At 36.8% G+C, this 17,238-nt stretch overlaps 1 protein-coding gene across 2 annotated transcripts in view; it reads right to left on the bottom strand.

Annotated features, from left to right (window-relative positions):
* The window catches only part of ANTXR2 (ANTXR cell adhesion molecule 2), a 154,254-nt gene that overhangs the window by 77,320 nt on the left and 59,696 nt on the right, over positions 1-17,238 (bottom strand). For both annotated transcript variants that reach the window (XM_050792065.1, XM_050792064.1), the window contains exon 12: positions 11,791-11,886. In XM_050792065.1, coding sequence (XP_050648022.1) covers positions 11,791-11,886 — 96 coding nt within the window. The remainder of the gene's footprint in view (positions 1-11,790; positions 11,887-17,238) is intronic.

Genomic DNA, 17,238 nt, shown 5'->3' on the forward strand with positions numbered 1-17,238 from the left:
ACTCACATAGTATCATGGGAGACATCTTTACATTCCTTCTCTTCACTGGAGATCGTTTATCTAATACAAACTGCAAGATAACGTATCAAAGCCCCTTTTGCAGCACATAAACATGAGCCAGTTTTTCTGTTCTCATTGTTAAAATGCCTCAGCATGGTGTCAGTCCCTCCACAGTTAAGGCCTAACATGTACCTACAAACATCCCCCTGCATGCACCTCCTCTCTAGCCAGCCTGATGATCCTGGTGCTTCCCCCAAATACAATGATCATTTTCCTGTTACATCCCAACCAGCCTTCACAGAGTAGCCCACTAACTTCCTGTTGTTGCATCTAGAAGACAAAACTTTTTAAAGTATATGTTGCTGCACAGTTGAACCATTTATGCCTCATTAATTTGGGTTTATATGTTGATTTTGCCATTTTTAAATTATCACTGAAAATTACAAATTTCTTAATGACAATAATCATTTCTCCACATTTACCACATGCCATCATGCCTAATAAAGTGCTCTGCACACAGCAGATACTGAAGGTACTAAAAATATACTGAAAATGAAATTGATGGAACTGAGAATGTTCACAAAAAATTATAGCTGGTTTCCAAATGTGTAAGTAAAATATTGAGGAAATATATACAAAAATAATAAACAGATTTACATGAAACGAAGTATTACTAGTCCCTAAGAAAATGAAGCACTAAATTTTTTCCTCAATCAATAAAGTCAGATAACTCAACTGTAGAAGGGGAGATAGAAATATACTAAGTTTCTTCATCTGGGAAATAAATTGGATTAACTGTAAGTCCTTGTCAAAATGACAATCTTATAAAATGATAAAAAATACATATTACAATGTTTCCACCAGGTTTTTGTCTCTATGCCTTTCCATGGTTAAATATGGCCATATGTCTATATGCAATTGTATTCACCTTATTCCAGAAAAGAACATTAGAGTTCTTTTCAGTAGCATGCCATTATTCTTTTGTGTGAATAATTCATGATTTATTATAAATTTAAAGTGAAATAAACTCCTGACAAGTATATTTTCTACATTGTTAATAATGAAAACAAAGCCCTCAAAGCTCTACCTAAATCAAATTTTGATCTGGTAAACTAAGAGACACAACCACCATCCCAACAAATAACAGCACCTTCAGAAACTGAACCAGAGCTAAGGCTCATCTGTGTGTTGTTAACACTATTAACAAGAACCACCCTTTATTGGTGCTGCCAGATGCCACATACGCTGTCTCTATAGTTCTCTTATTTTCATAATAACTCTGTGTAATCACTATATTTATCCTCATTTTAAATATAAGGAGAGGAAAGGTCTAACTTCAATAACTCGCCCAAATACATACAAAGAGAAAACACAGAAATAGGATTCAAACCGAGGACCAAGTCCACCTATCTCCAAACTCTGAATTCAACTTCTGCCATATGACATCTTTTTAAAATAAGGTTTAGTTTGCAAAGGGAAAGGGTGCAGAAGAAAAAGCCTATGATCTGTTGAGTAGTTCTTACTTACTTGCATGGATGGATGGGTGGATGGATGGATGGATATACGGATGGATGAATGGATGGGTGGATGGATGGATGAATGAATGGATAGACGATAGATAATTACACAGGTAGTTACATTTAAAACTTTTAATAACTATGTAAGATAGAGTTTATCACCATTTTATATAGATACAACATTTAGCTAATATGCCCAATGTCACCCACATAAAAATTTGGGGACGAAAAACAAAATGGTTTTCTTGTGATGTTTCAAAACGCTCCCTCTCTCCACTCTGCCACACAACCTCATGAGTAACAAAGAAGGGTGAAAATAATCTGAAGCCATTTGGCTCAAAAGCCAAAAATGGCAAAAATCTGTGTTCAACTGACATTCCTACATTTCAGTAAAACTAGTTCAGGAGAAAAGATTTACTGTTAGTAAAAATACATTAAAAACTAGAGTCATGAGAATTCCATTCTTATATCAAATAGTGCAAGAATACACATTCATTTCAGAAAAGAATGTATTCATATGCACCATATTTTATGAGAATTTGCAGATTTTAAAAGGCATAATATTGCCTAGTTGCCAGAATTTTTTCCACTTAGCATCCTTCAGCTCTGTATTGAAGATTCTGGAAAACACTTTCACCACTTTATGAACCATATGCAGAGTTTGATTCTTCTCCAATTTTTTTTTCATTTGTTATTATCATCATCAGGGAGGATTACATCTCATCTACTTAGCTGCTAGAATGAAGATTTCAGTTTGGAAGACAGCCGATTTCTTTAAAAAAAAAAAAAGTTAGCTGCTTCAGGCAACAGTCCTTTTGATCTGCTCATTAACACTTTTCAAATGTTCGAGTGATATGGGCATTCTTTGCGCTAAAAAATGTCAGCACTGGAGCCTGCAGCCAGCTTGATGCAATCATATGTTCCAATATTCAGAAAAGAGTGAAAAGAACTGTCAACATTGAATTGCCTTGGATTAAAAAAAAGATATTGTACAATGACTGTAGACCAAGTAGTATTTCGGAACTGATTTTTGCCAGTGACAAAAAAAGATGCCCAATTTATCAGCAATGTCATCTAGGTGCCTAGGGACCTAGACAATAGAGAAACATTCTTAGTATTTACAAGAATTTGTTTAAAATATATGGGGGTCTTCCTTTCATTCTCCCTTTTCTTTTTGATAAGATGAGAGAGGAAGTAAAATGCCTTTCTTTTGACACACGTAAACACATAGTTCTTATGTTATTGCTTGCGAGGTCCTGCTTTTCTGAATCCCACAACGTATCTAACTTCAACATCTAGCCTTCAACATCCTGACCAAAATATGATTCAAGTTATCTCTTCCTCTGCTTTTTCTTCCTCCTTGACAAACTCATCAATGATCAAATAGTTCTACTTTGAACAAGTAAATAAGTAGCCTGAAATCTGGACAATAAATGTAATTTAGAATGCTAAATGAGGACTGAGAAGAACAGTGTGTATTCTGCCAGGAGTTAAGTAAAGGTGCTTCTGTCAAAGCAAATAAACTGAGACCAGGATGAGTTTGATACTATTTCGTAAAAGATGCTCTGTTGGAAAACATCACCATGAAAGCAGTAAGACCTAACATCACACTCTATTTCAAGAAGGCAACCAAACATAAATCATTTTAATTAATGGTATAAGGAAGGCATATTAAAATTTAAATTACTTCTATTTTATTGTGCATTCCAAAAAAGAAATCTCAAAGTACCTCAACAAAGGTACCAGGAGCCCTCCTCAACAATAAAAAACAAGTGCAATGTACAGCATTATTACTATTTAGAAAAGAACAGCACAGCTGTTGCTGGCTAAGAAAATGATTCTATAGAGTTCCAGCTAGACATATCCTCGTAGCGTGAGATCAACTTACTTATAGGCAAATTGGGCTTTAAAAATATAAAAAAGACCATTTGTAAATGGTCTTTTAAATTAAAATTTATGAGATCTTTATGTAATGTCTTAAATGCACTAAAGAAAAATGAATTTGCAATTTTCCCTTGAGGCTCAGAACATTGGCCAAGGACACTAAAGCAAGTGAATATTTGTCACTTTCAGCATATTCAGGTATTTATTTGCAGCTGTATAACACAATCTAATTGACAACACTCCAGAAAGCCTTTGTTTGCCACCTCATCTGTAATTCATCTGAACTGTCTGGTTACCCCAAACTATGCAACTATAGGACTGTCATTTCTCCTGTCCTGATTAGTAAAACAAATTTGCTCTTACCTCAAAATATCCTCTAATCTAAACAATGATGAAAACACCCATAATTTCTGATGTAACTAACAATTCACAACAGGATAAGTTTTGTTTTAATGCCTCCTGCCTTTTTAACCTAGGGAAAAAGACAGGATGCTGATGACGGCTTTGTTAAAGAAAGGCAGTTATAGAGGATGGATATAAGGAAGGATAGTCAATGAACAGGATACAGACTCTTAAACAGATGTTAAGACATAATTTTTAAAAAAATGAGAACTTTTCCCTTCATGGAACAGTTTGAAAACTGAACACAATCTATCATTCATTAATGCTAGTGCCTAAATATTCAAATGTACATAAGGCTCCTTTTTTATAAGGCTTACTAGATAAAGGTCTCCAAATATCATTGGTTTAGATTTATACTTTTGTATGGAAAGCCCAGACACACAGAGGACACTATCTGCAACATTTAAATGACAACACATCTCTGTCATTCTTGAAAACAGTCTTTAGTATGAACCGAAAGATTTAAAATTTAAAAATATTCTCATATTTTCATTTTAAAAGCATCTTGTCTGACCAGATCTTCTATGGCAGGAGTTTTTCCTTAATCTTTTTTATTATATGCCCCTTGATAAGGTTTGGCTCTGTGTCCCTACCCACATCTCATCTCGAATTGTAATCCCTATAATCCCCACATGTTGAGGGAGGGACCAGGGTGAGAGCTGATTGAATCATGGGGGTGGTTTCCCCCATGCTGTTCTCATGATAGTGAGCGAGCTCTCACGAGATCTGATTGTTTAATGAGGCAGTTTTCCCTGCTCTTACTAGGCCTCTCTTTCCTTCTTCCTGAAGAAGGTCTTTGATTCCTCTTCACCTTCTGCCATGATTGTAGGTTTCCTGAGGCCTCTCCAGCTACGCAGAACTGTAAGTCAATTAAAGCTTTCTTTATAAATTACCCAGTTTCAGGCAGTTCTTTATAGGAGTGTAAAAATGGACTACTACATTGTCCTTAGCAGTCTGGTGAATCTATGGACCAGTTCCCATAATAATTATTCTAAGTTAAAAGGCATTTTAACTTAGAATTTAAAAGGGTCCTAAGTTAAAGGACCCCAATCATATTGAAATGTAATTTTCAAATTTATTTTTTAAAATATGAGATATGGAAATATGTATGTTTCTTTATTAACTCATTAAATAATAAGCTCTTGTAATAGGTCTAGAAACTATCATAATTTTAAAGTAGCAATGCCTGTAAAACACATTTCAAAGATATCTGAACAGTAGCCACAAGTTATGGTGCATGCCTATATTCCCTGATGCTTGGGAGGCTGAGGCTGAGATAGGAGGATCTCTTAAGCCCAGGAGTTCTAGGCTGCAGTGAGCTATGATCATGCCACTGCACTCCAGCCTGAGTGACAGAGAACCTGACTCTTAAAAAAAACATCTGAGCAACTATAAATGTGATATGGGATACATGTGATTGCTGCTGGTGACAGTTTTCATAACTGTTAATATTTTTGTGGGCAGGGTAAAAAATTAATCAATGAAAAAATGATGAATTTCAGTTAGAAGGAAAAAGAAAGATGTATTTTTTTTCCATATAAGTTCACAATTCTCAGGTGAGACATCCCTGTGGAGTATATGTAGCAGCAACTAGACAAAAGTTAAACCGCTTCTACTTCAGAGTTTCATTACAATTAAGAAATTCTTATGTAGTTGTATCTTAGTTCCTACTAAAAATGATTACAAAGGCCACATTTCCCATTGTACATATATTATACAGAACAAAGTTTATATGAAGTCAATGAAAAATATGTCGAGAGTGATTGTATCATAAATTTTCTCAAGCACAATACTTCTCCATAATTGACAGAATTGTTTACTATAACCAGCAAAAAGGTACTCTATTTTGAATTTGATTTCCAAGTAAAGCAGTATCAATTTTCTCAATTTTAAGAATTGGGATAGGTCAAGAAGATGCATTCAATAATAAGTATTCACCATGCAACATGCCTGGTTTACAATGATGGGTAGAATACACACAGTACCTGCCTTCATGAAATTATTAGTCTATAACGGGAGAGAGATTTTAAACAAATAATACATAAATCATTATCTAATTATAATTTTTACTTAAGTATCACCAAAAAGGTAACATTTGCTCACCTGACAGGGTGATGTTATAAAAATTTGGGCTAAAAATTTAATATAAAACATCACAGAAGGGATGTTTCTGACTTTGATATGTTTCTTTTTCCTGATATAAAACTTGTACAGCTAACCAGGTATATATTATAGTTTCACAGACACAGTAATTAGTCAAATGTTCAAATTTTTGGCTTTCCTTCATAGAGTGATGGTCAATTTCTAGCTTTTAAGGGGTTCAATAGTTCAATATCTGAATATGAATAAAATTGCACTGGCTCCTCTAGCAAATCATTTCACCCCTGAGAAAGCTGTCCATGGATCTCTGTCGTCAAATGATTCTAATAACATATATGCGTGAGACACTTCTGAAAATTGTAAACCTGTTGCTTCCAAAAATCCCTTGTTGCTCTAAGATAGTACGTAAATTCTATTCAGTATAGGAAGCATTATACATACTATCTTCAAAGTTACAAAACAGAGGGGTTATTCTAATTTTAAAGGATGCATATTGGTTTTAATAGCCTTGGTACCATTGCAAATATTTTGAAGAATATTTCATTGCCTCTCATTTTGCAATTGCTTGTACCCTATAAAAAGTTCAGGGTTTTTGTTTTCTTTTCTTTTTTGTAATGAGTTTGTCTGAAAACAAAAATTCCCCAACTCTGGGGAATATCAGAAATGGTCAAGAAATATATAGGTTTCTTCTTGCTGCTATAACAAATTATCATACACTTAGTGTCTTAAAACCACAGAAACTTTTTTTAATACTTCTGAAAGTCTGGAGTCTGAAGTGAGTCTTACAGGGTTAAAAATCAGGTGTTGGCAAAGCTGGTTCCTCCTGCAGTCTCTAGGGATGGATTTGTTTCTTGCCTCTTCCAGCTTCAAGTGACTGCCAGCATTCCTTGGCTCGTGGCTGCATTGCTCCAATCTCTGCCTCTATGGTTACATTGCCTTCTTTCCATCAATAGTCTAATCTCCCTCTGTCTCCCTTTTATAAGTCTTGGATTTCATTTATGACCCATCTAGATCACCCTGAATAATGTCAAAATTTTTAATTTAATCCCATCTTCAAAGTCCCTTTTGCTGTATCAGGTAACATTACAAGGTTCCAGGAATTAAGACCTGGATGTCTTTAGGGATCTTTATCCACTTTGTTGAAGGAGGCTCTTCCAAACTGCATGACCTCTGGAGGTGCCTCAGTCTAACCAAACCCCCTTCCTCTCTGGGAGAATTGCCACCATTGGAAACCTGGCAGCCACTGTTCGGAAAGACTTGCTGTTATTTGAGGCAGAAAAAAAGAAAAAAAGACCTGAGAATCACTGTCTAAAATACAAGTAACATTGTCATCACTGACTCATTGATTAGAGGTCTATGAGATTTTAAACTGTGGATGTTGAATGATTCAGTCATGTTATAAAATATGACTTAGTATTTCATATTTTGTCATTTTATAAAATATGAAATGACTAGATGAAGAATATGTGACAGATATTGAGACTTCTGTTCAGGGAGTTTTCTTTACATGTTCTCTGTATCGATAAGAGCTCCTGAGCATATGACGCTCACAGAGGTGGACAGCTGACACACCATAAATGTGCCTAAGAAGAGACATTTTAAGTTCTTTAGTCATGTTTCAGTTGAAAGATTAGATTTAAATATTTGCCACTAGTTCTTAAAACCCATTCAAGCAAAAAGACATTTGCCCAACACCATGTTGAAACAGATGAATTTCATTTTCTACTAAAAAGTTCATTGCTAGGAATGATAGTCAAAGTCAAATTGATCCCCAATAATTTAACACTACTAAGAATTACTTAAATGGTCACATCCTAATTTCAGCGTTGCACAAATATATAATCTAAAAGGAACAAAATAAGATAAACATCCTGCAATTGTACTATAATACCCTCTGAAAACTCAAGATCTTTTTCCACAAGGTTATCATCACACTATCTCCTTTTTACATCATGTCTTCATTTTTCTCTAGTTCACTTAATTTCAGCTTAAGATTCCAGCTATCTATACTTTGTTAGAAGTCCTTTGTTCTGGCCATACTTAAGGTGCAATATCTGTCACTGCCTTTCCATTTCCATTGTTAATGGAACTCAGTTGGATACAGTCTTAAATAGTTTTTGTCAGGACTAGACTTTAGCACTACTCTGAAGCCAGCAAAGTTTCTTTCAGGTAATTAGATTGGTCGAATCTCTCCAGTGGCTTCTCATCATCCCTGGGAAGAGATCAGACTTTCTATTACAAGACATAGGAGGTCCTCCCCAATGGGTTCATGCCAAAACCCAAACCATCATTCACCTAGCACAGTAGGTCTCAGCCTAGCACTTCTAAAAGCAATCAGAATAACTCACGATTCCACATGCACTTCATCTGAAATGTCGTTCAAGAACTGCCAACATCTTATTCATGACTCAGAACTGAATTGGGGGTCATCAGGTCAACCAGGTTTCTCTGAAATGCTCCCTGTAGTCTTGGCAAACCCTTCCTCCTTTATGTTTCTACGGTTCTTTACACACATCGCTATTGGGACTTCAATTACCTTCCATTTACACTTATTTGCACACATTTTTATGTTTCCATATTAAAATGTGAATTTCCATATCATAGTATAAGCATTTTTGTATCCCCAGTTCCTAGCACAGTACTGACATCTACTACATAATCAACATTAACCAAGGGCTGAATTCACAAGTTCACCTCTCCTTTCTTCCTGCTTTAAAATCTACTTTAGGAAACATTTGCTACCATTCACTTATACCTAGGTATAAATGTAAGTTCATACTTATACGAACTTATAAGAGCTAATTGCTTTTTAATCTATATTTCTAAGGGTAAAATAAAGGTGGTCTCCTCTATTAAATAAGGTCAGGAAATTAATAAACATCCAGGATGTTTCTGAGGATAGGAAGCCTTTCTGACATCCTGATACTCCACCATTAAAGGGCCCCCTTTATGCCTTGTAGAAAGTAACTCCATGATTTGAGACCTGCAGAGTCCAAGGCTTTAGAGTCCCATGTGCCTAGTCTCTGATCTAGTCACCTGATGATTGGTTCCTCTCCTTAATATCCAAAATGATGGTCAAAACCCATATTTGAGCACATTTCATTTTGCATATGTCTTTTTTTAAAAATTGACAAACGGGATCTAATTAAATTAAAGAGCTTCTGCACAGTAAAAGAAACTACCATCAGAGTGAACAGGCAACCTACAGAATGGGAGAAAATTTTTGCAATCTACTCATCTGACAAAGGGCTAATTTCCAGAACCTACAAAGAACTCAAACAAATTTACAAGAAAAATACAAACAACCCCATCAAAAAGTGGGCAAAGGATATGAACAGACACTTCTCAAAAGAAGATATTTATGCAACAGACACATGAAAAAATGCTCATCATCACTCACCGTCAGAGGAATGCAAATCAAAACCACAATGAGATATCATCTCACACCCGTTAGAATGGCAATCATTAAAAAGGCAGGAAACAACAGGTGCTGGCGAGGATGTGGAGAAATAGAAACACTTTTACACTGTTGGTGGGACTGTAAACTAGTTAAACCATTGTGGAAAACAGTGTGGCGATTCCTCAAGGATCTAGAACTAGAAATACCATTTGACCCAGCCATCCCATTACTGGGTATATACCCAAAGGATTATAAATCATGCTGCTATAAAGACACATGCACACATATCTTTATTGCAGCACTATTCACAATAGCAAAGACTTGGAATCAACCCAAATGTCTATCAATGACAGAGTGGATTAAGAAAATGTGGCACATATACACCATGAAATACTATGCAGCCATAAAAATGGATGAGTTCGTGTCCTTTGTAGGGACATGGATGCAGCTGGTAACCATCATTCTCAGCAAACCATTGCAAGAACTGAAAACCAAATACCGCATGTTCTCACTCATAGCTGGGAACTGAAAAATGACATCACTTGGACACAGGAAGGGAAACATCACACACTGGGGCCTATTGTGGGGAGGAGGTAGGGGGGAGGGATAGCATTAGGAGTTATACCTAATGTAAATGACAAGTTAATGGGTGCAGCACACCAACATGGCACATGTATACATATGTAACAAACCTGCACGTTGTGCACATGTACCCTAGAACATAAAGCATAATTAAAAAAATTAAAAAATTAAAAAATAATCATACACTTTGATACTTCTGAGCCCTCTGGTCAATGCTAAATGAAATTGCAAAGTGATAAAAAAAAAAAAAAAAAGGTGGGGGAATGCACCACTGCAAACTTTAAATTAAAAAACCAAGGAAGACAAATTACATTAGGGCATCTTTTTGCTTTTTAATGTGATACTCAAGAATGCTAGTCACCCTAAATTAGCCATAACTAGATAATCAAGATCACAACAGGAAACTGAGCATAAATTGCTATGGCAGGAAACTGATTAGTTCAGCAAAGAGACAGGATGCTTCTTGTCTCTACTGTTATCTGAGTTAACTGTATGCCTCCTCCATGGGCCAACTGCTCTGAGATAAAGAATTGTAAAGTTGCCTCATGAAAGCAAACTGAAGTACAACTAATAATAAATGAAGGGCTAAAACAAAGCCCATCTGAAATTGCAAGGATGATGAAATCAGTCAGCAAACACGAGAGCAGGGAGGAAAAGGCAGTCTTGCAGTATTATGTAAAACATTACCATGAGCTACAGAATATTAAGTTCTACATAATGTGCTTGTAATAAAAGGAATATTCTCAAAATAAGTAGTAGGCATGATTTGGAAGAGGGCTTCCTTAAGATAATTTTTTTTCTATGAAACCTGAACAATCTAAATTGGATTGCTTGAAATGTGTAGAATGATGCCCCCCCACTAACATGTCCATAACTTAATTACCTGGTACTGTGAATATGTTATCTTGATGGCAAAAGGGATTTTGCAGAAGTGATTAAGGTTCAGGATCTTGAGATGAGAGATGATCCTGGATTATCTAGGTGTGTCCAAACTAATCCCATGGTTCCTTAAAACTGGAGGACCTTCCCCAGCTGGGTTCGGAGTTACAGGGAGATGTGACCACAGAAAAATGGTCGAAAAGATGCAACACCTCTGGCTTTGCACATGGGGAAAGGGGGGTATGAGGCAAAGAATGTGAGTAGCCTATAGAAGCTGGAAAAGGCAAAGGAATGGCTTCTTCCCTAGAGCATTCAGAAAGAAACATATCCCTGCCAACACCTTTTAGTCCAGGTAAACGCAGTGAGACTCATGTGAAAGCTGTGATTAGACAGCTGTTAGATAATAAATTTGTGTTGCTTTTAATCAACATATGTGTGGCAATTTGTTACAGCAGCAATAGATAACTGATATACACCCATATTCTTTCACAGGCTTTATACAAACACACAAAAATGACACAAACTGAAACTCCTCGTCATTACTCCAAAAGTAGCAGTTTAGCTGACAATTGTGCATGACTAATTTCTGAACAAGTATTTTTCAGTAGTAAACAGAGAAGGTCCTGAAATGGCAGACTGTTCAAAGAGGAAATGAATAATTTAATGAGCACTTAAAAAAACTGACAAATTATCAGCTCCTCTCAATGAACCCAAAATAAAACATCAATTTACTTGAATTTCTCTTGCACTTGAAGGAAAATACCCTTTATCCCAACTACCTCCCCTATTTTTTTCTCCCCCTCTTCCCACAAACCTGATTTTAAAGTGCTTTTTAGATGAATTTTTTAAATAAATATTTACTGACCTGCATGTTTTCTATAATTTATTATAGTAGTGAAGACAAAATTCATTTTGCAAACTGAAACTTTGCTGTTATTGAGTAACATGGCATTTATTCACATTTCAGACCTTACTTTACATTTTTCTAATTTTTTTTAAGTGGAGTTGCAAATCCTTCTTACTCACCACTTTGCAGCAAAGGGGCCAAAACCACCACATCAAACCGATCCCCAGGAGTAGCAGTAACACCAAAATAACAATGATGGCTGTGATCCCATTAGACTAAAGTAGGCAAAAAGCAAAAACAAAGCAGTCAGCACAGCTTATGGTCAAATTCCAAATGTATATATATTTTAAGGAAACACCAGAAAATAATGCAGAAAGTATAATGTCAAACTATATTTTAACTGTTATTTTAATTTCTTGAAATTCTACAAATTTATCTTCTATTTAATATATATTATGTTTTATGTTATGTTGTTGTGACAGGCAATAATAAACACAAACTTTCTCAAAATGCTGCAGACTCTTTACAAATATATCTGAACGGAACGTAGGAAAAAATCACTAATCAAGATTAGACTGGTCCCTATCTTTCATGTAAGAATTATTTTGGTTCAAAGCATAATTATCCATAGGCAGAATTTAGGCAGAATCCTCCAGACTTTTTGATGGTGAAACACAATCAATTGCATGTAGTTAAATAATAAGATGAATATTTAAAAAATTATCAAGTAGATGACAAACCAACAATGGTTCTTGTTAGGAAATGGTATATACACATCAATGCAAGAATGTAATCTCCTGCATTCATATATCAGATGTTCTCTCACTGCAGCTGAAATATGACCTACACAGAAACCACAGTGGTGTTCTTTCCCTTCCTAACTACTGAGCTCCTCCAGCCTTAGGGCACCTACTCTGGGATCTGTTCTTAAACCCTTTCATATAAAACCAACGTACTCATTTTACAGGATTCATATTAAGTCACTTCATGGAAGTCTTCCTTGGACCCTTTGACTATAAATGCCCCTTTGATTAAACAACTCACATTTCTCTATACTTTAATCTTTAGTGCTTATTACAATGCAATGCAATGAATTAATTATGAATTTTGTGATTATTTGTTTAATTTATATTTTCTACCATGATTTATTGTAAGCTCTAGGAAGTCAGGGGCTACATCTAGCCCACTTAGCACTGTATACTCCATGTCTGGCATTTAAAAACTACTTACTGAGGCCAGGCAGGATGGCTCACGCCTGTAATCCCAGCACTTTGGGAGGCTAAGGAAGGCAAATCATGAGGTCAGGACTTCGAGAACAGCCTGGCCAACATGGTGAAACCCCATCTCTACTAAAAATATAAAAATTAGCTGGGCGTGGTGGCGGGCACCTGTAATCCCAGCTACTAAGGAGACTGAGGCAGGAGAATCGCTTGAACCTGAGAGGTGGAGGTTGCCATGAGCCGAGACTGCACCACTGCACTCCAGCCTGAGAGACAGAGTGAAAGAAAGAAAAGAAAAGAAAAGAAAAGAAAAGAAAAGAAAAGAAAAGAAAAGAAAAGAAAACAAAACAAAACAAAACAAAACAAAACAACTCACTGAGAGAATGAACTCTAAAGAAAAAAGACAGCAAAAGACATGGATACGAAGAAGAATGTTTACTGAACTTTTACTATAGAGATAGTTTCCAAGGGAATAAGAGATATCTCCCAAATGCCTAATCTCTAGGATCCTCAATAATAATGTTTTGTGTGTGTGTGTGTGTGTGTGTTTTAAGAGAAAAAATTCAGGGAAGAAAAGAAAAAGAGCAAAAGAGAAAGATTAATACTAATACTTTATAGAAATTTTCAGGCAAATACCTAAGTAGCCTGTTCTTAGAAAGAACATTCCAAAGTGCATCTTTCTTTACAAAATTCTAAATATTCATGAATAAGTCATGCTACCATCCACAGGCATAAACACATTAAGCTCTAAAATCTAGGCAAACAAGAATATAACAGAAAAAGGATGTCACAGAAACGCATGGAAAACTGTGGTACCCTATGGGAGAAATATTGTCAAATGCATAAATCTTGATCTCACCTTCAAAAATATGGTCTTATGTAAGACAGCCTCTAACTTGACTGTCCATGTACAGAAGGAATACATTTCTCACCAGGCCTTTCCCACATGAGGATCCAGTCACAGCACTCATAGAAATGGCACACCATTTGGCTGTGCTATGCAACTTTCAAAAGGGCTCTATGAACATTTGGTTTCCCCTTTTCTTAGAATTCACACCCGTGTTCAGAAATAAGGACATGCAACTAGAGGCCATGAAACTGCTAAAAATTTAGTGGTTAGTTTGTTTCTTCTATGCATGTGCCAAGAACAGGAAAATCAGAAAATAGCACTGACAGAACATAAAGTAGATGGGCTAGCCCTGATAGATCCTTAAAATTTTTGATTTTTCCCTTAAAAAAATGCCTTCATTAGTAGCATTGACAAAATATTATGCACCTCCAGATACAAATATACATTTATTATTACAATATTATCATATCAACTGATTCCAAAGATTTGTCTTTAAAAAATTTAAAATGGCCGGGTGCGGTGGCTCACTCCTGTAATCCCAGAGCTTTGGAAGGCTGAGGTGGGCGGATCACAAGGTCAGGAGATCGAGACCATCTTGGCTAACACGATGAAACCCCGTATCTACTAAAAATACAAAAAATTAGCCAGGCATGCTGGTAGGTGCCTGTAGTTCCAGCTAGCAAGCTAAGAACATTTCTACCTTGTTCAAGAAAAGTGACATTTGAGTAGTAAATATTTATTAGAACTTTTTGAGTTCTAAAGAGAGGCATGCCTATGTAAAACTGAGAAGCTTCCAGGTTCGCTCATGATACAGATCTATGTGTAGTCAAATCTAGTTTCATACTTTTCTTCATCTGACTCTTAAGTCCATAGTTTGCAACACGGTATCTGATGACAAGACTGAATTCTGTGTGTTCCACCTTTCCCCAATATGTTTATAAAGTTTTGTGCAAAATGAAACTGTTTTTCTTTCATGACTAACATCTTTCTTGCTCTGATAGTGGCTCTGGCTATCAAAACAAACACAATGGGAAAGCCGGAATTTGTACCCAGTTAACTGAGCTGATGTCTGGGACGGGTGTATTTAGGGCCCGTGTCATCTGCATCTAATTTCCTTTTCTTCACTAAAAGCCAGTTATAGAATAAAAAACTTTATTCTGCCAAATATAACTAAAATTCTAGCGAAGAGAATCATAGAGGTATTAAAAACAAATCAGAGTGACTCCTGCCCTTGCAACATAACTATGGGAAAGAGGAATCACTGGAAAGTTTCAAAAGAGCATTAGTTGTTATTGCTGCAATCTATCTAGAAAACAGTGAATTCCCAGCAGCCACATTACAATGAAACAGACACAGAACAGGGAAAATGGGCCTTCACAATTTTGTTTCATGAATTTAGAGTTAGGGAAAGAAAATAGAGTCATGAAACAGATGATTACTTCATTTACTGGATTCTTTTTGGAATATTTGGTATCAGGAATTAGGAAACTATGGCACAAGGGTCAAATCCAGCCAATCTATTTGGTAAGACCCCAGCAAGCTAATAACTTTTTTTTTTTTTTACAATATTACATAAAGCTGAAAAAAATCAAAAGAAGAATATGTTACAAGAAATTCCAATATCAGTGTACATAGTTTCATTGAACACAGCTGTTTACATAATGTCTATAGCTGCTTTTGCACTACAATGGTAGAGTTAAGTAGTTGTGACAGAGACCATATGGACCCCAAAGCCTTAAGTATGTGTTTACTATCTGGCCTTCTACAGGAAAAATTTGCCAACCTTTGTCCTATATAAATCAATGTAGAATCTGGTTTAAAAAGGCAGACTGTGGAAGTGTTCAGTGAGGGGGTAGGGGAGACAGATGTGGGTTCAATTCTCAATTCTAGCATTTATCAGACTGCAAAACTGGGCAAGTAACAACCTTTCAGAGCCTCCAGGCTTCAAGTATCCCTTTTGCAAGGACAGTAAGGACTGAAATCACCTGATGTTACACTTATCAAGCCATATACCTCTTTGAGGGTTGGGTCCACATAAGAAGAAGTACCTTCTAATGTATTTGGATAAACGTGCACTGAATATTGGAGGTATCCTCCTGTTTTCTCATCTGTAAAATTAACATAATCTGAACAGCCTCCTCTTGGATTGTGAGTGTTAAATGAAGCCATAAAGGATTTAGCACATATACAGCAGTGCTGAGCACAGCGTCTGGCACTTAATACCTGCTCAGCAAACAGGTTCTTGGTATCGTTATTGCAAAAGAGTCAGAAGATCAGTGATTTCAAGAGAAAAAAAAGGACATCTTTCCATTATTATTATCATCTTTTTTTTTTTTTTTTTTTGAGACGGAGTCTCGCTCTGTCGCCCAGGCTGGAGTGCAGTGGCGTGATCTAGGCTGACTGCAAGCTCCGCCTCCTGGGTTCACGCCATTCTCCTGCCTCAGCTTCCGGAGTAGCCGGGACTACAGGCGCCCGCCACCCCACCCGGCTAGTTTTTTCTTTTTTGGTTTTTTTTTTTAGTAGAGACGGGGTTTCACCACGTTAGCCAGGACGGTCTTGATCTCCTGACCTCGTGATCCTCCCGTCTCGGCCTCCCAAAGTGCTGGGATTACAGGCTTGAGCCACCGCGCCCGGCCTCCATTGTGTTTTTAAAAGCAGAGATCCATTTTAAAGATCTTTTTGTCCGGAGCTGCACGCCCCGGCCATAGTGAATAATAATTGAGGATTAAACGCCTGAGCTATATTCATTTCCACCCCACACCTTCTCCCTATCTTTGCCTTTTTTCCCCTGTACTAATACCTCATTAAAGATGGCGCTCTTCCTGCTTCTTCTTCACTCACTTTTCCCGCGCCCCGGAAAATTGTTACTTAATAGCGCAAGCGCAACATGACGTCCGACCGGAGAAACCGAAACTAACCTGGCCACGCCCTCGGCAATGAGATCATTTCCGCCTTAGCCCAACCCCTTCCCTTCCAAGTGTATATAAGGCAGTGCATTACCGCCATTAAACGAGACTTGATCAGAGCACTGTCTTGTCTCCATTTCTCGTGTCTCTTGTTCCCCAAATTCCCACCCCCTCCTCCAGGGCCTGCTCTGACTATCCCGCGGGCCGGGATACTTTTGAGGAGAGATGAAGATAAAGGATTGTCTAAATACAAACCCCCCTCAGACTCTAATCTTAAATCTCTTACATCTAAAACTTAGTTTCCCCATTTTAAACTACATATATGGTTACTTTCAATCATTCATTTACAGAATAATTTTGGAGCACTTGCTCTGTCTAAGGACCAGTGGTGGGAGACGGGCAATGAGCACAGCACAAGCCCTGCCATCAACATCTCAAGGCTGGTAAGAAAGGCCCAGAAGCAAACAGGAACTCATAGCTCAGTTCCTAAGGGCCTTAACAGGACTGAGCCCTGGATGTTCCTGAAGCAGACAGAAGAGCTTCTTTATTTGTGGGATTTTAACAAGGACTAATCAATGACTAGAATAATAGTGTTTTACTTTGTTTGGCTTTCAAATGCCTGAGCAAGTAAAAAGCATTATCCTCACAATG

The sequence above is a fragment of the Macaca thibetana genome, chromosome 5, assembly GCF_024542745.1.
Source record: "Macaca thibetana thibetana isolate TM-01 chromosome 5, ASM2454274v1, whole genome shotgun sequence".
Taxonomy (NCBI): domain Eukaryota; kingdom Metazoa; phylum Chordata; class Mammalia; order Primates; family Cercopithecidae; genus Macaca; species Macaca thibetana.